Genomic DNA, 22,341 nt, shown 5'->3' with positions numbered 1-22,341 from the left:
TACCAGGTCACTTAAGAGTGTCTCTGACAGCCCAAGGTGGCCTCAAATTCAGTATGTGGCCAAAGATGACCGTGGACTCTTGATCTTCCTGGCTCCACCCCACCCCCATCCCCAAGTCTGTGTGCCGTCGAGACAGCTCTTATGAGATGCAGCAGGGTATTCAAGCCTCGTTGCATTGCACTTTACCAACTGAGAGAATAGAGGTTTGATGGTTAATCCTTCCCAGCCCAGCTGCCTGACCTTAGCTGTGTCTCTCCTCTATTTCAAGATGCATTTTCCATTTCCAACTCTGTGACAGAAGGGGTCTGGGTTGAGACTATAAGATCCCTGCTCCTCCAGCTTCCTCCAAACCAGAGTCTACGCCAAATCCGAAAACCTGCAGCTCATCTTCTCTTTTGAGGATCTTTGGAAACAGTAAGGATGATGGAGATGCCTTGCGGGATGACAGGGTCTTCACTTTCAACAGATGATTTGGAATCGTCTGCCTATGTCTCCGGAAGCTCTCTGCCTTGTGTTCTGATTCCTCTCACACTTTTACTAACCAAGTTATGTGCCAGACACATGCTGGGCTCAGTTCTGCAGCCCTGGTCACTGCCTCACAGGGACCCTATGCCACTTGAGCATGTTCTATAAAGGATCATTTTAAATGTCTATTGCCAACATATTGTCAATATTCTAACAGCCTGATTGAACTGTGGCCCTACAGTAGGCATTTCTTAAGAAAGAAAGAAAGAAAGAAAGAAAGAAAGAAAGAAAGAAAGAAAACCTAAATGCAGTTCTCAAAAGGAGGATTAGGGATAAACTGAGACCCCAAGAAGTCACATCAATGAAGGGGTGCTCGGGATAGGGGCTGGGCTGGGGAGGCCAGCTAGCTGGATAGAGAAAGCAAGGGGAGAAACGCGTGGGAGGTGACTGACTGGGCTGTGCAGAGGCCAACGGGAGGGTGTCTGGGAGCCGGGCCGGGGCTGACCCACGCACGGAAGGCGGCTCCTTCGGAGGGAAGAACCGGGCAGTGACTCACTTGAGAAGCTGGGTCGGGGCCAAGAGCCGGAACCGAAGAGCAGGTTACGGTAGCGTCGAAAGGCCTCGTCGAGGACGACGCAGCCCGCCTGCGCGGCCGAACTGACATGGTACCGGAACTGGAAGTTGTTGGGGTACAGGGTGTAGCGCCGGTGGTAGGTTTGGATGTACTGGGGCCACGGCCACAGTGCCGTGGCCAAGCAAGCCAACGCCGCCGCCAGCAGCAGCGAAACCCAGAGCCTGCAGCCGGCCATGGCCCACCGGCCAGCTCCCCTTCCAGCAGGCTGAGCCCACGTGAGCCCCGGTCAGCTGAGCGGCGCCCGCGTGACAATCGGAGGGTCACGTGAACGGGAGGGAAGCAAGGCGGGCTCGATCTCAGAGATCCGTAAGCAAAGGATTCTGCAGCTCCCGACCGGGTGGGCGGTGAAGGATCGATCCCCGCCCTGGCCAAGCCTCTGTAACCCAAACCCAAGGGATGGGCTGGGAGGGACAGGCACCGCCCCAGGGCATGGAGAACTAGCCCGGAGGATACGGGAAGAAGGAAAATGAGAATCCAATTTGCAGTGTCAACTGTGTGAAAGCGCACTTGAGCAGTCTTTAAGTAATCAGCCCCAGGGGTCTCAACATGGAGCAATTGAAAGACGTCCCAAAGTGTTGAAAAATTGTTTGTGGTGATTCCTAGTTGTGATACCAGAATTAGTGAGGGAAAGGCAGGAGGATTCCTGTAAGTCTATGGCCAGTGCGGGCTATCTAGTGAGTGCCAGAACCCGGTGTGTTAGCAAAAGCCTGTAACCCGAGTGTTCAGTAGGTCAAGCCAGAAAGACTGCTGTTGTAAGTGCAGAAGCCATGTTTACTTCTATAACTGAGAAGAATTTATGAAAATTTCTCTTAGCTAGAGGTGAAGCTCAGTGCTAGATAACTTTATTAGCATGATTGAGAACGCAGGTTCAATCTTCAACCCTGAAGTGAGCAGGAGGAACAGTGGAAGAAAAGAGAGAGAACTTCCACTTTGCTCATTAATTGTGCTAGACTTGGTATCCCAGAACATGGCAATTTCCATAACCATAGTCTTAAGGCTTGCAGTGATCTTTTTTTTTTCTTTTTTTTTAAAGATTTATTTATTTATTATATGTAAGTACACTGTAGCTGTCTTCAGACACTCCAGAAGAGGGCGTTACGGATGGTTGTGAGCCACCATGTGGTTGCTGGGATTTGAACTCCGGACCTTCGGAAGAGCAGTCGGGTGCTCTTACCCACTGAGCCATCTCACCAGCCCTTGCAGTCATCTTTTAAAAACAAAGCTTTAGGAGTCTCATGAAGCCCAGGCTGGCTGCTGTACAGCTGAGGATGACCTTGAACTTCAAACTCTCTAGCGTCCATCTCCTGGGTGCTAGGTTTACAGGTAGATTATGCCTAGTACACCTGATACACAGTCATGGGGTCTGAAACCAGGGCTCGTGCATGATAGGAAGACAAATGCTCTACTGTCTGTACTACAACCTAAGCACACCCCCAGCCTCTGGACTCTGTGTTTGGGGCAGCATGTTAAGTGTGTGGAAGTACATGTGTGTATGCTAACATGTGGGCATACGTGTTGCTTGTGTGCGATGTTGTGTGTCCTTCCTCCTTAGTCATGTTGAACTGAACTACCTTCTTGATTCCCGCAGATCACGGCTCTGCCAGCCATGGTGGTTGCAGAGACCCGAGTACCAGAGGATTTCACCAAGTACACTGTGATTATAGAATAGATGATGAACTGGTGACTCAATCCATTCTTGGGGTGATAAGGCTCAGGAAGGCTAGCATCCTGGCTGATACCCTCCAAGGAAGCCTCGTCATCCTGCATGTATGCTGTGAGGATAAGGGCTGTGTGAGGCATCGGTTTGTCTCCATTGCTTTTACAGGGTTCGTTTTTTGGTCCCTTTGCTTGTCCATGTCCCCATCAGACCACATGGTGAATGAGACCATTGTAGCCTTACTGCCTAAGCCAGGACTCTGCAGGCAGGAAGTGTTCAGCTGTGTTTGTCCAGTGCGTGCATGAAGGAAGCACTTGTGTTAGATTTTGCAAGCCCAGCCTGACTCAGTGTGTAGGGAAGAGACCAGCCTGTGGAGGGAGGCAACGGTCAAGGAGAAACAATGATGTGCTCACTCAAGGATCCAAGGTCCCAGAAGAGCCTGGCACAGAGCAGACATTTCATGAGTGGATGTTGGATGACTAATATGGGCGAACCAAAGTGGAGATCTGTGGAAGAGTATGGGAGGCACTAATGAACTGCTGTATCTGGCTAGGAAAAAAAATTCATGCATGAGGAAGGATGAGGCTGGATCATGAACTAAGACTGAAGTAAAAAATTACTGAGTCACTCACTCTATACTAGATATGTGTCTTTCTTGTCTTGCTGTTGTGATAAATCATCTGGCACGAGCCATTTAGGAGGCAGGCTGTGGTGGCCCACACCTTTAAACCCAGCACTCAGGAAGCAAGCAGAAGCAGGCAGATCTCTTGACTTTGAGGCCAACCTGGTCTGCAGAGTGAGCGTCAGGACAATCAAGACTACACTGAGAAACCCTGTCTCAAACTAACAGACAAACACACAAAAAACAAACAACAACAGCAGCAGCAGCAACTTAGGTAGTAAGGGTTTGTTTTGGCCAACAGTTTGAGGTATTGTCCATCATACAGGGGAAAGCATGCAGCAGGAGCGAGAGGTGGCTGACGTGGCCAGTCACACTGAGTCCAGCATCAGGAAGGTGAAGGCAGTGTGTACTGACGCCCAGCTGGCTTTCTCCTCTGTTCGTTCAGTCTAGAACCCCAAGCCAGTGAGAGGTGCTACCTACATTGTGGGTGGGTATGGTGATATGAATGGGAACGGCCCCCATAGGCTCATATGTTTGACTGCTTGGTCACTAGAGAGTGGATCTGTGTCAAAGGATTACAAGACTTTGGAGGTGTGGCCTTGCTGGAGGAAGTGTGCCATTGGGGGTGGGCTTTGAGGTTTCAAAAACCATGAGTGACAGGTCCATTCTCTCTTCTCTCCCTCCCCCCGCCTCTTCCCTCACCCTCCTCTCCTCTTCTCTCCCCTCTCTCTCCCCTCCTCCTCTCTCTCCTCTCTGCCAGCTGCCCAAGGATCAGGATGTAGGTCTCAGTTACTGCTCTAGCACCAAGTGTGCCACCATGCTCCCTGCCACCATGCTCCCTGCCATAATGATAATGAATTAAACCTTTGAAGCTGTAAACAAGTCCCCATCTTACAAATACTTTCCTTTATAAGTGTTGCTGAGGTCATGGTGTCTCTTCATAACAATAGAACAAAGATGCACCTCGTGGGCAGACCTGGAATTATGTCTTCTAAGTGATTCTAAATTTAACAAAGTTTACAATCAAAATTAATCATGAGGCTGGAAGTGGTTCAGGATTTTGTTTTGTTTTGTTTTGTTTTTGAGACAAGGTTTATTTATGTAGCTCTGGCTATCCTGAAACTAGCTCTGTTGACCAGTCTGGCCTTGAACTCACAGAAATTCACCTACCTCTGTCTCCCAAGTGCTGGGATCAAAGGTGTGCATCATCCCCCACCCTGTGGTTCAGGACTTTAATGTCAGCACTGGGGAAGGCAAAGGCAGGTGAATCTCTGTGAACTGGAAACCAGCCTGGTCTATATAGTGAGTTCTAGGACAGCCAGAGTTATATAGTGAGACCCTAGTTAAAAACAAACAAACAAAAAAACCAAACAAATAACAAAGCTATGACAGTACCTTATTTTTTTCTCATAAATGTTGAAATTCCATGCTATCTCTGTTTTACTCTGAGAATTACAATAACTTGACTAAGCCTTGGTAGACTTGAGTGAGGTCAGAAGAGGAATGGGAAGGCAAGAAAAGATCTTTGCAAGATCTGGTTTTATTTTTCATGTAGCAAAGGCTAGCCTCAAACTCGTGGCTAAGGGTGACCTGGCACTTCAGCTCCTCCTTTCTCTGTCTCCTGAGTGTTCAGGATTCCAGGTTTGTACCACCAAACCCTGTGTATTTGCTTCTAGGGATCAAATGTAGGGCTTCATGCACACTAATCCCGAACTCTACCAATTGTGCTGATCCCCGGCTCATTTAACTTTGTAACTCACTGCACCACTGCCAGAGCTTTCTTTTTCCAGATTATACAGTGGGTTGAGTCATTTTCCTGTACTAGAAGGTTTTCTGTTTTTGAGACAGGGTCTCACTGTGTAACCCAGGCCAATATAACACCTGGGATCCTCTTATCTCTCCTCCTATCTTGCATAGCTAGGATTATAAACATTTGCCCCCATGCCTGGCTCAGACTCCAGAATTATTATTTTCTAATGTATATAAATATTTACCTGATTGTATCTAAATGCGTAGTGTACATGCTTGGTGCCCACGAGGAAAGAAGAAGGCACCAGACTGTAATTACATACCTTGTAAGCCACAATGTGGATGCTGGAAACAGAACCCATGTACTCTGTAAGAACAGCAAGTGCTCTTAACCACTGAGCCATTTCTCCAGCCCCTCAGTCTGCAGATTTATTTAATGGCTATACAATACTGTCAGAAAAAAAAAAAAAAACACCAGGGTTACAGTCAAGCATCCTAGTTTGCTTTCCATTGTTGTGATAAGCACCAAGACCAAGAGCAACTTGAAGATAAAAAGGTTTACTTTGTTAAGTTTGTATCATAGGGTATCATCCCTTAGGGAATTCGAGGTAGAACTGGTGGCAGGAACTGATACAGAGACCATGAAGGATCGATGCCTGCTGGTTTGCTCCATGGCCTGTTCAGCCTGTTGAAGGACAGTTTGACCTTCAGCAGATAGGGCTGTGTTTATTAGTGCTCACAGTCAGGGTAACTTAGAGGTCTGCTAGGGGGCAAAGCTGGTTGTGAGCCTTTGCAGAAGTGACCTGAGGAGCTTGGAAATGATGTCGCCATCGCAACTGTAAGGAGTGACATATCTCTCCTTCCTTAAATTGTTTGCCCAAGGCAAAACAGACAGACTACCTTGGAAGGCAGGCTGTCTCAACAGACATTCCTTTCTGTGTTAACCAATAGCAGCTGAGCAAGGCACTCTGTCAGTGTGTATGTCGTCTGTATGTGTATGAGCACATGTGTGTGGATGTGCATTGATGTGGGTGTCAGAAGATATTGTCCACAATCATCCGTGATCTCCCGTCTACCTCGTTCATTGAGGCAGGTTCTCTCAGTCAAAGCCAGAGTTCATCAGTGTGGCTAGTCTTGCTAGCCAGTTTGCTCTGGGGTCCCTTCTGAGGTTGGTATTACAGGTGGACCACCATAACTACCCAACATTTACATTGTTTCTGGAGATCTGAACTCTGTTCCTCAGGCTTGCTCAGTAGGCATTTAACCACTCAGTCCAGGTGTTGACACTTTTGACAATTAAAAAAACATACCTGGACCAGTGACCCCTTTTGCAGGAGCCCAAAGGTTCTTAGAACCTGTAATATTCATCTTGGGAGTTTGCCATGGAAACTGAATTCTGAAGATTTGAAAGGACTAGGCCTCCTCAGGCCGTACAGAGACCACGCTGAGGCACACGAAGAGAGCTTCATTTCCCATGTTTGAAAACATTATTTTTCTGGGCAGAGAGGCTAGTTGGATTCTTTGAGTTACTGGTTATTCATCCTTGGCTGTTCAGACAGATCCTCAAAAAAGAAAATGATTTATCAGTGTGTGGGGATGTATTTAAAGAAGAATTAGCTCAACTTCTGTTAATGACTGTCATCGGAAGAAGTTTCTAAGACTGATCTCAGCCAGTTGGTCTTGAAATAACTCTGTGTATTTTAATGGCAGCACAGCTGAAACTGCAGGGCCATCACCCTGACTAAACAGCCCTTGGCTACCCCTGCTGCCAGATGGCAGCCCTTACGTGGTCAGTGCTATGACTCAGCAGGGCTGGCTTACACAACCTTATTTGATTTTATGGTTCTGCTAGTAGTGGCCACTGTGATTGCGTGGTACTGTTTTGGCCTGGTTCAGACGTTCTGTTTAAATATCAAGTGGCCAAACATCTCTATTTATATACTTTCTACCTGACTGCACCTTTCCACTGATTAAAATTTTGGCTTAGTTAGAAGTTGATTAGGTGCACTTAACAAAGAAAAGTTCCACTAGCAAAGTCCCGATTGTGTGACTGACCAATTACAGTGTTAGCTATAATGGAGCTAGGAGAGCTGTGCTATTCTTCCTATGAACTCACACAGCAGGTTTCTGAAAAGCCCAGGGATGAAGAGATGGCTAGGTGATTAAGACTGCTTAGTGCTCTTGCAGAGGACCCAGGTTTGATTCCAAGCACCCATATTTGGTGTCTCAAAACCCTCTGTAACTCCAGCTCCAGGGAGATCTGACACCTCTGACCTCACACACTCATAACAAAAGTCCTAGTTTCCTCTTCTGTATGATAATGTGTATATAGTGTCTTCAGGCCCTAAAGTTCTATTTTGTTAAAGCCACGATGTGCCCCAGCAGTCTATATTCTTTTTTTTTTCTTTTTCTTTCTTTCTTTCTTCTTTTTTTTTTTTTTTTTTCGAGACAGGGATTGTCTGTATAGCCCTGGCTGTCCTGGAACTCTGTAGACCAGGCTGGCCTCAAACTCAGAAATCTGCCTGCATCTGCCTCCCAAGTGCTGGGATTAAAGACGTGTACCACCACTGCCTGGCAGCAGTCTATATTCTTAATCTGCACTAGATTGAAAGTATCTCAGATATAAGATGGCTCTTGGATCATGAGATACTATGAAATACCAACCATGAATCAAAAGTAAGTAGAAAACTCCATTTTTATTTTTGTTTAATTTTTGTTTTGTTTTGTGGTTTTAGTGTTTGTTTGCTTTGCGGCACAGTCTCTCTATGAAGCTCTAGCTGGACTGAAAGTCACTGGGTTGGCCTTGAACTCATAGAGCTCCACCTGCCTCTGTCTCCCCGGTGTTGAGGTTAAAGGTGAGCACTACTGTACATGGCTGTAAGTGTCCCCCATCTCTAAGAAAAATTAAAAATAAGCGAGTCAAGAGCAGCCTTGGAAACCTGACAATGCCATCAGATGACCCGGGGTGATGTCCTCAGCCTCGTTCTGAGGATGCATCGAGTGGACATCTGGCAGGGCTGGCACTGACCAAGGCGCTCTAGCAGCAGCAGTAAGACAGCACAAACTCTGAGCAGAATTCACAAAGGAAAATGCTACTCCAAGGAGGGAAAACCTGTCTAGGAGGAGGCCTGTCTAGTGCTCTGTCTACAAGTGGATGTAACTGTGAATGCTGACTGCTTCTGGAGGGCTGAGTACTGAGAGGCTAAGCATGGCGGGGAGTGGGAGGAAGGGGAGACTCTCCTCATAGAGCCTTTCAGATAGCTTTTATTTTTTAACATGTAAATATGTGCCACCTACACATTTTAATTTCATTTATTTTTGTCTTCTTTTTTTTTTTTTAAAGATTATGTATGCTATGTATGAGTACACCACTGCTCTCTTCAGACACACCAGAAGAGGGCATCAGATCCGATTACAGAAGGCTGTGAGCCACCGTGTGGTTGCTGGGAGTTGAAGAGCAGTCAGTACTCTTAAGCTCTGAGCCGTCTTTCCAGCCCTACATTTTGTCTTCTTTCTTATCTCTTTCTGTCCTTTTAAATAGTAATTGTTTTACTTATGTGTATATGTGTATGCCACATGAATAAAGGTGCCCTTGGAGACCAGAAGAGGGTGTTGGGTACCCTGGAACTGGAGTTACACCCAGTTCTAAGCCACAGCAACCACTCTAGGGTGCCAAGTCAAATCAGGTCTTCTGGAAGAGTAGCCAGCGCTCTTAACCCTCTTAACCAGTCAGCCATTTCTTTGGCCCCTCCCTCCCTCCCTCTTCTCTCTCTCTTCTCTCCCTCTGTTTCTTCCTTTCTAAATAGATCTTACTTTACTACACAGCCAAAGCTGGCCTGAAATGTAAAATCCCCCTGCCTCAGGATTCTTAGTGCCAAATTACAGGCCTGCACCAGACCCCGAGGCTTTTCAGATTTAGCCCTTTGAGGTTTTTGTTCTTTTGTTTTGGGAACTGCTCCTGCTGCTATGAGGAAAACACTGCCTGCTTTTCCTGTACCTACAGGTGCAGGCCTAGGGGCTGCGTTCACCCACAGAAGGGAACCACCCCTCCCTTCTTCCCCAAGAGAGGGTGTGGCAGCACTGAAACAAAACCCAAGGATGGAATGAAGGAAAGCAGTCAACCCTGGCCTTGCTGCTCACTGGGATTTTTTAGCTGGCCCTAGAAGCCGAACTTCTTCACTCCTTACCGTCCTCTCATTCTCCTGTGCCTCGATTCTCCTATCTCCTCCCTTTCGACTAAGAGCCCAGCTTCTAGAAATCTACAGCATAGATCTTCTATGAGACCTTCTGTCCTGTGGCCGTTCACTAGTATTTGGCTTTAGAAAGCTAGTGACACATGACTGTGGCAGGGTCCAGAGCTGGTGAGGTAGCTCCGTGGGCAAAGGTACTGAGTGCTGAGGCTGAAACCCGAGTTCAGTCCCTGGGACTCATATGGTGGATGGAGAGATCAGTGAAATGTGCTATTTGGAAACTGTATTTTCTGTTTTGTGTTGTGTGCACACCTACACAAAACAGAAAATACAGTTTCCAATTAGCACATTTCACTGATCTCTTTTGGTGTGTGTGTGTGTGAAAAGCAGTGTCAGTTCTTCCCAAGGACCTAGGTTCAATTGCAACACCTACTGTACCACAGTTCCAGGGAACCTAACACCCTCACACAGGGATACCCTCACACAGGTAAAAACACCAATGTACATAAAATAAAAATAAATATAGAAAATAACCTTTTTTTTTTTTTAAGTGAAATGCCGTCTTGTTGTCAGTGCTGGGAAGCAAACCGCCGGCCCTGCATGCTAGGCAAGTGCTGAGCGGCTGACCAGCATCTCCTTCCATCTCAGTGTTTTTTGTGGATTTCTTTCTTTGTCTGGCACAGTTTTCTCTGTGTATGAAGCGTGCATGCTCTGTGGACTTTTGCATGTGTGCATACCTGCACGTGTGTGTAGAGTCCAGACGCTATGTTCTTCCTTAGCTGCTCTTTGCTTTGTTTCTTGAGATGAGCTCTCTCGCTGCCTAACCTGGCCAGTGAGCTCAGGGGAGCCACTTGCCCCTGCTTCCCAGTGCTAGGGTGTGAGTGGCTGGATCAGGCTTTTCAATCTCGGTCCTGGGGATCCCAACTCAGGTCTTCACGCTTACACAGCACGCACTGTACCCACAGAGCTGTGTCCCTACTTCACCTCTCCTCACTTAAAAATATTCTGTGTTATAGTTCTCTCTTAGACTTTTCCCTTATATGGAACACACACACACACACATGAAGGAGCTCTTATGCATCCTTCCTCGAGGAAGAGATTTGGAAAGAGATGGCAGAGCGTTTAGGTCAAAATGGCTCCAGGGCAATGATGCACAGCTCCACAGTACACTTTGTTCTTAGAGGTGAGGACAGAGGCTCTGGCTGTCCCCGCCCTTAGCATGATTTTGGAACCTGGCAGAGATAGAGCCACTGGTCAGAACTTAGTGTTGTCTACACAAAGACTCAAAGAGAAGCACCACTCTTCTCAATTTAAATCAACCCAGTTTGTATGTTTGAAAACTTTATTTAATCCCCTATTGTATATGTGCATGAACTAAGGGAACAGAAGATCTCTTCTCACCCAGAAAGCAGTATCAACGAGGCTGGCAGGACAGCTCAGCAGGTAAGAGTACTTGGTGGATGCCTTGGGTTTAGTTCCCATCACCCACATCAGGGGCTCACAACTACCTCCAGCTCCAGTTCCAGGGCATCTGACACCCTCTTCTGGCCTCTTAGACACCTGTCCAAATGTGGTGCACATATAAAAGGACAGGCACACTCACATACACATAAATACATACTTAAAAATATTAGTAATTTAAGGGAAATATTTGAGATTCTTAAATATTAAGAGCTAGATGTGATCTTAGAAAAATCTAGTCTGTGCCTGTCATGTGAGGGGAAGGAACTGGGGACAGAAGCATGAAGTACTGGTCCTCAAGAGCCACCTTAGGCTCTTACATCTAGTGACACTTTCAGGACCTAGCACCTTCGGGATGCATAGTTGGATATTCAATGGTTATAAGATTAATTGTGGAGAGCTTTGGGGGCTGCTTCTAGGAACTTGGCAGGAACTTGGCATTGGGCTAGACAAAGAAGTAGGCTCAAGGTGAATACAACCAAGGAGTGTTTTGTATTCCTTGTATCTTAGTCATTCTGATAAACCCTTAGGCACAGTGACCTGGAACTTTGCTGATTGCCTTGTTTGTTTACTTTGATTATTGCCTTGTTTGCTCCTTGATTACTTTGTTTATGCCTTAGGACTGACTATGTTCTCTGTGTGGACCTAGAACGATATAAAAGCTGACTGGAAATAAAAAAAGCTGACTTCTCAGCTTTGGCACTGGCTGGGGTCATGCTATAGTTTTGTTTAATTGTCTTTTTTGTTCCCTCACTCCCTGGAGACCCTGTTGACTGACTGAGCTGGCTTGGTCAATTAGTAAATGTGTCCCTTAATGCGTGTAGCACAGTGCAACCCCATACATTTTCTTCTGTCATGGTTTTGCCACAGGAAATTGCTATGTAGCCAGATCATGCTGGTCTTCCTCCCTCAGCATCCTGAAAGCTAAGATTACAGGTGTGTATCACCATGCCTGAGTCAAACACATTTTTTAAGTGAAATTATTTATAAATTTTTTAAGGTGAAATATATCCAGAGAGTGACAGGGCTGGAATGGGGACGGGCATATGTAGGCCCCTGACAGGGAGTCTGTCTGCTCCCCTTGGATTCTCCCTCAAAGATGCTTAAGATCATCTGGTTTCCTTGAGCTTGAACGCAGCGCATCACACCCATGTCTGTATTTTATTCCACTGCCCTATTCAAAAAGGAATGTTATGGACTTGAATTTGTAAACTTTCAACAACATAAGAAATTCAGAAGAAATGAAACAACTTGGGTTTTTGTTTGTTTGTTTGTTGTTTTGGTTTGGTTTGGTTTTTTCAAGATGGGGTTTCTCACTGGGCAGTGGTGGCGCATGCCTTTAATCCCAGCACTTGGGAGGTAGAGGCAGGCAGATTTCTGAGTTCGAGACCAGCCTGGTCTACAGGGTGAGTTCCAGGACAGCCAGGACTATACAGAGAAACCCTGTCTCAAAAAACCAAAAAAAAAAAAAAAAAAAAAAAAAAGAAAAGAAAAAGAAAAAGAAAAGAAAAGAAAAGCAAAAATAAACTGCACAGAAAGGAATTAAAATCTTCCATCTTCCTTGAGTCTGTATTATCCAGACAGTGTCAGTAGGCCAGTGGAAAGAGAACGGCTTGTTAAGCCAGCAAAGGAGCAAACTGGCTTAGGGAGAACTTAGAGCTCTAAGCATGGAGACAGAGGGTGAAGAATATGAAACTTCCCATTTTCTGATGACAATGCAAGTGTTTTAAATACAATACACTTGATGTCCTTCTCCAAGGGCCTCTGTGATCTTTACGGCCAGCAGTGATGAGCAGGAGGCAGGAAGAGTTTGGTTCAACATGACTCAGTAGACAGTTATTGGTTCAAATTTCAGGAGTCTGACCCTCAGAAGAGCAGTCAGTGCTCTTAACCACTGAGCTATCTCTCCAGCCCAAGATTGCTTTTCAAAACAATGACAATGGTTTCACTGTATACTAAATGACAGCATACATAGCCACCAGATTAACATGCATGTTCTGTTATACCCACTACAGAGCTCAGCACGTTCCTAGCTAGTCAGAGTCCTACTCTTTGGGGTAAGTGCTCAGGGTAGGCCTGAGCGTCGGGTGGTGCCAATCTGTTCCTTTAATGAGTAGATTGTTTTGTTCAAGACATGAGTCACTGTTCACAAATGGTCTGGCATCCCACATTACATCAATGTCATCTGTTTGGTGGTGTGCTTGTTTAATGCCCCTAGTGAAGGAATCCCAGGGATCCCAGGGTAACACAGTTTTCCCACCAATATTAGTATTTTATCTGTCATGATGTGGCTTGTGCCAAGGCTGCATTTGAGCAAGCTTGCGAAGACAGCAGAGAGGCTGCAAGGATGACCATGCAACACTAAGTGAGCATCCAGGGCTGGGGCTGTTGACGTCCTTTTCTCCCCTAGCGGTCTGTATAGTACCTGCTGGCTCTGTGGAAGCTGGCAGCAGGACAGAAGTTTAGAGGTCAGGTCTTGCTTAATTTCTCAGTGTTCTATGTCCTAGAACCAGAGTGTGACATGTCTTCAGCAATAGACTCACCACAACCATCTAGTTGTGGTGCACAATATATGGTGTTTTGTTGTTGTTGGTGGTGGTTGTGGGGTTGTTTGTTTGTTTTGTTTTTATTTTTATTTTTAGGCAGCATCTCACTCTGTAGCCAGGTTGGCCCAGAATTTCCTCTGTAGTCCAGGCTAGCCTAGAACTTACTCTGTAGCCCAGACTAGCTTCAAATTCATGGGTGATCACCCTCCCTGTGACTTCTCAGTGCTGAAATTACAGGCGTGAGCCATCACACGTACTGGCAACCTTTATTCCATACCTAGTAGAATCCAACTGATAGTGTCCTAAGAACCTCAAGCCCTTTGTGGCTTCCTGTCTTGGTTCAAGTCTTCACCACAAATGTTCTCCAGGTTGATGACCTGGGAAACCCTTTAAAATAAAGCTTGTATACCCTTCTCTACTTCTGGTAGTGAGCGGTACCTCTCTTCCCTCTGTACCAACCTCAGTGAGTTGTCTAGAAATCTGTTGGTCACCCAGTCTCATTTGTCACTAAATATTCTGCCTCCACACTTGGAACTGGTGCCGGAAAAGTTAAATAGTACTTTGGCAGAAGGAAGTCTGGCTGGCTTTGCTGGTTCCTGCTAGCAGGAAAATGTGGAAGAGGCAGATTCAGGGGGGTCATGAGTTTGCCGTCAGCCTGTGTTACCCCGAGGAGCTGGGGAGATGGCTCAGTTAGAGAAGAAGCACTTCTCACTGCCCCACCCGAGGACCCGAGTGTGACTCCCAGCGTTCATATCAGGCAGCTCACAGATCTGTTCCTCTCTTCTGGTCTCTGGAGACAGCTGCACTGGCATGCACATATTCAGATACACATCTGTATCATAAAAATAAAATAAAACCTTTGTAAAAAGAAGTGCGTGGGCTGGAGAGATGGCTCAGTGGTTAAGAGCATTGACTGCTCTTCCAGAGGTCCTGAGTTTAATTCCCAGCAACCACATGGTGGCTCACAGGGTATTGGGATCCAATGCCCTCTTCTGGTATGCCTGAAGTGTGACAGTGTACCCACATACATTAAATAAATAAATCTTTTAAAAAAAAAGAAGAAAGAAAAGAGAAAAAAGGAAAAAGTACTTGTCACACACTATACAAAGCCTAGAGCAGTGGTATGCATTTGTAGTTCCCGTGCTGGGGCATGGAGAAGCACGTCTCCCTGGTCTCCCTGGGCCTTGCTGGCCAGGCCAGCCATATTGGCATGGATTTAATGGAGACCCTGTTTCAAAAAAAAAAAAAAAAGGTGCAGTATGATCAAGGAGGACAACTGTTGTCAAGCTATGTATCTGCATACACACAGGTACACATATGTGGATGCATGTCCCATACAGATACATCACACACAAGAGAAGTTTGCAGGCTGAAGCATGGGCATATACTAGCATGTAGAACTAGTGGTTCGCACCAGCTGACATACAGAACAAGCTTTAACAGGTCATGGGACCTGGGAAGAGGGTGTGCTGGCAGAAACTTATACTCAGGCATATGGATTCAGCGGACTTAGGATCCAGTGTTTCTATGTAAGCAAAGCTGGTGATGAAGCTGAGGAACAGAATGCCACCTGCACTGCACCTCTGAAGTACAGCACCTCCTAAGAAGGAGGTGAGGGGCAAGGCTCAGAGGCAGACAGTAGTGTAAGACGACCAGTGTCGCTAGGGCATCGACTGTGCTGATGTGAGTCAGGGAAACTCCTCGATTTCATGTAGAGCCTAGCACCACCTCTGCATCTGGAAGAGTTGTCACTTTCAGCACATCAGATTTTAGTGTCCAGGGCAATGGCTATTGGCATTAGAGTGGGCCCTGTCAGCAGTGTGTCTGTGGCAGAGTGCTTTTCCATGAACAGAAGATATTGAAAGGAGGGAATGAGAGGACAAAGACAGAGCTAAGCAGGTAAAGCCACTTTGTACAAGCCGGGTGACCCAAGTTAGAGTCCCAGAACACATGTAAAGACAGAAGGCTATACAGAGAAACTTGTCTAGACACACACACACACACTAGCTCTCTCTGTCTCTGTCTGTCTCTCTCTTGTCTCTGTCTCTCTGTCTCTTCCTGACTGTTCTCTCTCTCTCTCTCTCTCTCTCTCTCTCATAATTTCTTCCTAGTGTTCTAAGACTGAAAATGATGAAAGAGAAACAGGCTCTATACCCAGGATTCTTCTGGCATGTGTGAGGCAGTGTTGAGACAAATTCCGTGGCAGTTAGAAAGTTGAACTGGCTGCCAAGATGGAGAGAAAGGAACAAACCATGACCTTTTACAGTCCTGAGGTCATCAAAATAAAGGGGGACCTGAGATACCAACGGGTAAGGAGACAATGTAGTCCATAGGGGAGGAAGGGGGCTTGACTTGAGCAGAAAGTTAGAAAAGAATACCTACGAAATTTTGACTTTTTTTTTTAAGATTTTATTTACTTAGTATACAGTATTCCACATGCATGCCTGCACACCAGAAGAGGGCACCAGATTTTGTTATAGATGGTAATGAACCACCATGTGGTTGTTGGGAATTGAACTCAGGACCTCTGGAAGAGCAGCCAGTGCCCTTAACCTCTGAGTCATCTCTTCAGCCCTGAAATTTTGACTTTTAAAAAGAGGTAAGAGGTCTACAGATCAAACCCACCTGGGGATATCGGAGTAGAGAGAGATAGGAGACCCCAGGGATCTGGGGTTAGCTTCTTTGGCAACATTTCTCTCATCCTTGTAGCCTACCCTTCCTACCAACCAACAATCCGTATCGACCCAGAAGCGACAGCAGTATGTGAATGAGGCTTGCACCTACATCCGGATGTTCTGTGGTAGCCTCTCTGGCTTTAGTGTCTTGCTACTGGCCTGCACATCCCCACTGAACTTGGTGCAGTTCCTGGTGAACAACAATGGCCTTGAACTCAAAGCAGGACTCTGGACCTTATGCTACCATGAGCTGTGCTGGAGCCACACACCCAAGCCACCCTGTGAGTGCCACAAAAGTCAATGTCACAGGCCCCACTTTCTTACTTTATTGCAGGCCTGACTTTCTTACTTTAAGATTTTTTTGGATCTGAGACGAGTTGTAAATATGACTGCCCTTTTTTATTGGTATCCTGTATATGTCCTCTTTCCTATCCTGGGTTGATTCCTGTCCCATATGAATAAAAGCTGCTACTATTCTTTAGGTAGAATTCTTTTGACATTTATAAGATACTATCTTGGGACAGGTTTGGATACAGGTGACCCACATGATTGATATTTGAGTGGCCTTTTTATCTGGACCGCTCCTCTTTCTAGATGAAAGCTTCTCATTGACATACACAGGCAGGCCCTTTTGTACCAGAGCTCCTAAACAATTTTGAAACTTTGACAGCTAAGCTTCCTGCCCTTCAAAAGCTGAAATCAGAGCTGGGGATGAAACTCATTGTAGAGTACTCACCTGCCATATACAAAACGTGGAGGGCAGGGATGTGGTTAAGTAGGCAGTGTGTTTGCCTACCATTCACAAGGTTTATGCAAAGCATAACCAGCTGTGATGGCACCTCTATAACCCTAGCATTCAGAAGGCAGAGACAGGAGGATCAGAAGTAAGTTTGAGAAAGCCTGGGCGATACAAAAATCTATTTTTTTTAAATCATGTGATCTTGTCTTAGGAGGAAAAAACATATGTTGCCGGGTGTGGTGGCGCATGCCTTTAATCCCAGCACTCGGGAGGCAGAGGCAGGTGGATTTCTTTTTTTATTTTTTATTTTTATTTTTTTAAAAGATTTATCTATTTATTATATGTAAGTACACTGTAGCTGTCTTCAGACACTCCAGAAGAGGGCGTCAGATCTTGTTACAGATGGTTGTGAGCCACCATGTGGTTGCTGGGATTTGAACTCCAGACCTTCGGAAGAGCAGTCAGGTGCTCTTACCCACTGAGCCATCTCACCAGCCCAGGCAGGCAGATTTCTGAGTTCGAGGCCAGCCTGGTCTACAAAGTGAGCTCCAGGACAGCCAGGGCTATACAGAGAAACCCTGTCTCGAAAAACCAAAATAAATAAATAAATAAAAATATATAACATATATATATATATATGTTAAGCATGGTAGCACATGCCTGTAATCTTATTCCTTGGTAGACTGAGGGAAGAAGATAGTGAGTTCGAGACTACCCTGGGTTACATAGCCAAACCTGTTTCAAACCCCAATCTCATGTGTGTGTGTGTGTGTGTGTGTGTGTGTGTGAGAGAGAGAGAGAGAGAGAGAGAGAGAGAGAGAGTGAGTATGTGTGTGTGTGTGTGTAATTTATTTATTTACATTTATGTATGTCTTTCTGAGTTTTTTTTCCCCTTCTCTGTGAGCCCCAGGGATCTAACCCAGGTTGTCAGGCTTGGCATCAAGTGCTTTTACCCACTGAGCCATCTTGCTGTCTCCCCCCTCCCCGGGCCCCCAGTACTAGAACCTTATCTTAAGGGTGAACTTTTAAAAAGATAAGAGAGACTGTCACAAAGTGCCAAGGGCAGGAAGTGCAGTGGGTGTGAAGGGACTGACTCAGGACTGGGCTCTCAGACAAAGACAACCAGGCCATCAGTCTGTCCAGTCTCTCGGGCTCTCCAGTGTCCAGCTGACACTCAACATTGTTTATGTTTGCTTTTATCTCCACAGCCCAGGTTTTCCTGTTTATTAGTGTGTCGGTGCCAACAGCAGGCTTAGCCTTATGGCCCATCATTTCACACAAGCAAGAGGAAATCGACATTTCCAAGCCAAATAATAAAATAGATCCAGCTTAGGCCAAGTTCCCTTTTTTGGTCCCCTTAGCTTTTTTGGTCAGGCAGCTATAGGGAAGGATAGAGCGCTTGTGTATCAAGAGGTAAATACTGCAAAATATACCTGGCTGTAGGAAGCCTACAGCTCAGTCTTAGAGGTTACATGGACTGTTCATTTTCAGTGACACAGTCTTTAGAAAAGAAACTGCTTTTTTAAAAAAAAGATTTTATTTATTTATTTATTATATGTAAGTACACTATAGCTGTCTTCAGACACTACAGAAGAGGGCGTCAGATCTCATTACGGATGGTTGTGAGCCACCATGTGGTTGCTGGGATTTGAACTCAGGACTTTTGGAAGAGCAGTCACTGCTCTTAACCACTGAGCCATCTCTACAGCCCCAAGAAACTACTTTTAAGTTATTTTCTTGGGTGGAGAGGTAGCTCAGAGGTTAAGAGTACTGCCTTCTCTTCCAGAGGTCCTAAGTTCAATTCCTACGAACTGCATGGTGGCTCACAACCATCTGTAAATGAGATCTGGTACCCTCTTCTGGTGTGTAGGCATACATGCAGACAAAATATTATATAAATAATAAATAAATAAATCTTTAAGTTATTTTCTTTTTAATGTGAAAAATTAAATATTGCCTTGAGGCCTCCCTCTAACTCCCTCTAACATAAGCCTCCATGGTTAGGTTTATGATTTCTATCAACAGAAATGAATGTTTTTATTATAAGGAACAGGCTATAGAGAACAAAATGAAATTTATATGGCAGATCTTTAAAAAAAAGACCTTAACTTTTTAATTAAGTATGTTTTGTACACATGAGTGGAGGTGCCAGCAAATACAGAAGAGGATGCCTGATCCCCTGGAACTGGTTCTCTAGATGGTTATGAGCTGTGTGTGGATGCCGGGAACCACACTCTGGTCTCTGGTAGAGCAGTATGAGCTCTTAACGGCTCAGCCATGTCTCCAGCCTCATGAGGCAGTTCTTAGACAGAATCCTTTGGTATTTTGGTTGCTTTGTTTTGTTTGGCGGCGGGAGCAGCTTCCTCCTCCTCTTCTTCTTCCTCCTCTTCCTCTTCCTCCTCCTCCTCTTCCTCCTCCTCTTCCTCCTCCTCCTTCTCTTCTTCTTCTTCTTCTTCTTCTTCTTCTTCTTCTTCTTCTTCTTCTTCTTCTTCTTCTTCTTCTTCTTCTTCTTCTTCTTCTTTTCTTCTTCAAATAGGGTCTCAAGTAGCCTTCTATGGCCTCCAGCTGACTATGCAGTTGAGGACAATGTGGAACTTCTGCTCCTTCCCAAATCTGTATCTTAAGTGCTAGGATTACCTGTGTGTACAACCTCAGCTGAACAAAATGGAAATAATCTTTGTTTGTTTGTTTTAAGGCAGGGTTTCACTATGTAGTCCTTGCTGACCTGTAGACTAGGCTGACCTGAACTCACAGAGATCTGCCTGCCTCTGTCTCCCAAGTGCTGGGACTAAAGGCATGTGCCACAAGCAGTCCCAGCACTTGGGAGGCTAAGTTAGGCTAGCCTCTCTTACTCTGTTGTCTAAGTTGGGCCCAAATTCAGTAGATAATAAGTTAGAATAACATCCTTTCTCAAAAAAATAAAAAACTGCCAGGCTGGTGATGCACACTTGTAACTCAGCACTTAAAAGCTAGAGACAGAAGGATCAAGAATCCAAGGTCTTCAGTTACTTAGCAAATTTGAGCCTAGCTTGGGCTAAATGAGATATGTGTCAAACAACAACAACAAAATAAAATAAAGTAGAAAAATGAAATAAAATGCTAACAATGAGCCGGATGTGATGGCGCATGCCTTTAATTCCAGCACTCAGGAGGCAGAGGCAGGCAGATTTCTGAGTTCGAGGCCAGCCTGGTCTACAAAGTGAATTCCTGGACAGCCAGGGCTATACAGAGAAACCCTGTCTCAAAAAAAAAAAATACTAACGATGTTCACTTCTAATCATTGAGAATGTGGCTGTCTGTCTTCTTGTCTCATATTTTTATATATAATTATATATATTATATATATATATCTATATTGTCTCATTTTAGTGTTCATTACAATATTTAGATTGGGTATTTAGATTGAATTTAGATTGCTTTTAGAACTAGAATTGGAAAAAAGGTCTTAAACTGGTTTGTGATGGCCATCAATCCTTTTATAAACTAATTGACATAACTGAAATATTCATGTATTATCCTTAATTTACCAAAAATGGCTTTGCCTTCACAGTAAAGAAAATCCATGTAGCCAAGTATGATAGTGTACCTGTAAGTCTAGCACAGCATAGGAAGGTCAGCAACTCAAGGCCAGCTTGGACATAGTGAAACCCTGTTTCAGAAGTGGGTAAAAGGGTATTTTATGTGATAATGAAAACTTAGTAACGAGGATCTTATTAGTGTCCATGGTACTACACAGCAAACTCCATTTCACCTTCTTTTGTCCTACTTCCTTCTCTGAGACTTTATCAGGCATTAATTAGTTACCTGTTTGATTGTTTGTTTGTTTGAGACAAGGTCTCAAGTAGCCCAGGCTAGCCTGGAACTCACTATGTAGCCCAGGCTGTTCCGGACCTCCCGAGTTCTCCTGTTGCCACATCCTGAGTGCTGGGATGACAGCTGTGTGACACTAAGCCCGGCTCTCCAGCGCTCCTCGAGGATGTCAGTGACTGGGCTGATCAGGCCTTTCCTCTTCTCCCTGCAGATTATCTCCAGTACTCCAGAGCCTTGTTCCTCATCTCCATCCTCTTCATGCTTATCAGCCTTGGCTTGCTCTTGAGCTCTTGCCGCCCTGCAGAAAGAATGATGTCCGCTGAGTTGGATCTGAAGGTGTCCATGCTCAGCTTCTGCTCAGGTATGGACTAGCAAGGGAGTCAGTGTACCAGGGTAAAATAGTCAAGGAAACTGAGTGTCTCTGGGGGCTTCCCAAGTCTTTCCTATCCTTCAATGTTCTTCCACATCACACTGCGTGGCCATCTCCTTGTCCTATCCCATTGCATGGAACATGGAGCTTAATTGTCTTATACCAAGTAGAGGACCCCTTCTTTCTCTCAGCTTGGCTAATCCCCAAGTTTTAAACCTTTTGATCTCTGCCATGGGTATGATCCCTGTAAATGGAAGAGGAGCTGGGGGTGGCAGTCAAGGCTAACGGAAGATGCTGATAGGTTGTGACATCTTTTCTTTTGGTCCCAGCTGTCAGCTTGCTCCTCTGCCTCAACCTGTTTCTGGCGCAGGTTGAATTATACACAAAGAATGCCATGGAGTATGAGTTCCTGTGGACCTACTATCTTAGTTGGTGCAGTGAGGTCTTATATATCTGTGTTGGTGAGTCAACCCCCTGTGCTGGGCTTAGGAGGGTGGGACAGGAAGTCATTTCTGTAACAGGAGGTAGAATGGAGAAGAAATAGAGACATGGGGAGGCAGTGTGGTGTGGTGGGAAAGCATAGATTTGGTAATCAAAAGCCTAGAATTAGTAACTTGTTCTTTCTAAAAATGAGGTATGGATAGGTTAAGTAATTTGTTTAAGGGTACACAGAAAAAAATAGTATGATCATTGGAATCCAGTGGAGTGAAGCGTTATTCTAACCAGACCTTAAAAAGGATGAATGTGAGTTTTAAGAGCTAAGAGACTGTCTGTTAAATCACATCTCATTTTTCCCCTCTTCTAGGGATCATCTCTTTTCTCAACTTCATAACTTTCCAATTCCATCCTCCTGATGAGGGTGTCAGCGCGGATCTATGGCAGAAGTCCAGGCTGGGCATTGGGCCAGTGCCAAAAACACTGTCTGCTACAGCTGAAAGGTCACGTTCTGAGATGCAGTTTCTAAGTGGGAGACAGGAAAAACTACAGAATGTGAGAAAGGGAAAACTGGCTACCACAAGACTGTGATAGGATGACAGAAGGCTAAATTTGCTGTCTTAAAAATAGAGAGTGTGAGGTCAGAGAGAAGTGATTGTGAACTTCGATGAAACCTTCTGATATCATGTCTGTAATAGCAGGAAACCTAACGAAATGTCTTTTGTGTGCACCACATCCAAAATATGTAAGACAATTATCGAGAAAGGAGTGGAGGGCTGGAGAAACGGCTCAGCAGTGCTGGCAGTACAGTCATGGGGTTCAGAGTTGGAATCCCAGCACCCACATAACAAGCCTCCTCAAAGACTAGGTGGAGATGAGGAGATGGGACGTCAGCGTTCTCTTCTGGAGTGCGAGCGTGCACACATAAATACGTCTTGAAAATAAAAGAGAAGGTAGTGAGAATTCAGAGGAAATATATTTTATTCTT

The 22,341-nt window shown here is 45.2% G+C and overlaps 2 protein-coding genes across 5 annotated transcripts in view; one reads left to right on the top strand and one right to left on the bottom strand.

Moving 5' to 3' along the window:
• Window positions 1-1,458, bottom strand: part of Hexa (hexosaminidase A) — a 25,570-nt gene extending 24,112 nt beyond the window's left edge. Inside the window, exon 1 of one of the 3 annotated variants that reach the window (XR_379397.1) lies at window positions 1,022-1,453. Coding sequence is in view for 1 of the 3 variants with exons in the window: in NM_010421.5 (NP_034551.2) it covers window positions 1,022-1,274 (253 nt within the window). In the remaining 2 variants the exon portion in view is untranslated. Of the gene's footprint in view, window positions 1-1,021 lie in introns of all 3 variants that reach the window. The other 2 variants (NM_010421.5, XM_017313136.2) reach the window with 2 other exon arrangements.
• Tmem202 (transmembrane protein 202) lies at window positions 1,324-22,327 on the top strand. Of its 2 annotated transcripts, NM_178388.2 has the most exons (5): window positions 15,497-15,633; window positions 16,034-16,280; window positions 20,760-20,909; window positions 21,248-21,379; window positions 21,724-22,313. In NM_178388.2, exons 1-5 carry the CDS (start codon window positions 15,556-15,558, stop codon window positions 21,942-21,944), a joined length of 828 nt encoding a protein of 275 aa, NP_848475.1. In that variant the 5' UTR covers window positions 15,497-15,555; the 3' UTR covers window positions 21,945-22,313. The 2 variants fall into 2 exon arrangements, with proteins under 2 accessions (XP_017169118.1, NP_848475.1); XM_017313629.1 differs by lacking the exons at window positions 15,497-15,633; window positions 16,034-16,280 and adding an exon at window positions 1,324-1,405 and having other exon boundaries at window positions 21,724-22,327.
• Window positions 22,328-22,341: the final 14 nt, after the last annotated feature.

The sequence above is a fragment of the Mus musculus genome, chromosome 9 (genome assembly GCF_000001635.26).
Source record: "Mus musculus strain C57BL/6J chromosome 9, GRCm38.p6 C57BL/6J".
In the NCBI taxonomy this organism is placed as follows: Eukaryota; Metazoa; Chordata; class Mammalia; order Rodentia; family Muridae; genus Mus; species Mus musculus.
This window is presented reverse-complemented; position numbering and strand designations above follow the sequence as displayed.

Bases quoted from the DNA above. Each gene is read 5' to 3' on its own strand.
- Tmem202 (NM_178388.2), top strand. From the start codon at position 15,556: ATGGAGAGAAAGGAACAAACCATGACCTTTTACAGTCCTGAGGTCATC. The intron at 15,634-16,033 runs GTAAGGAGACAA...TCATCCTTGTAG, and splicing joins GGGACCTGAGATACCAACGG to CCTACCCTTCCTACCAACCA. The intron at 21,380-21,723 runs GTGAGTCAACCC...CCCCTCTTCTAG, and splicing joins GGTCTTATATATCTGTGTTG to GGATCATCTCTTTTCTCAAC.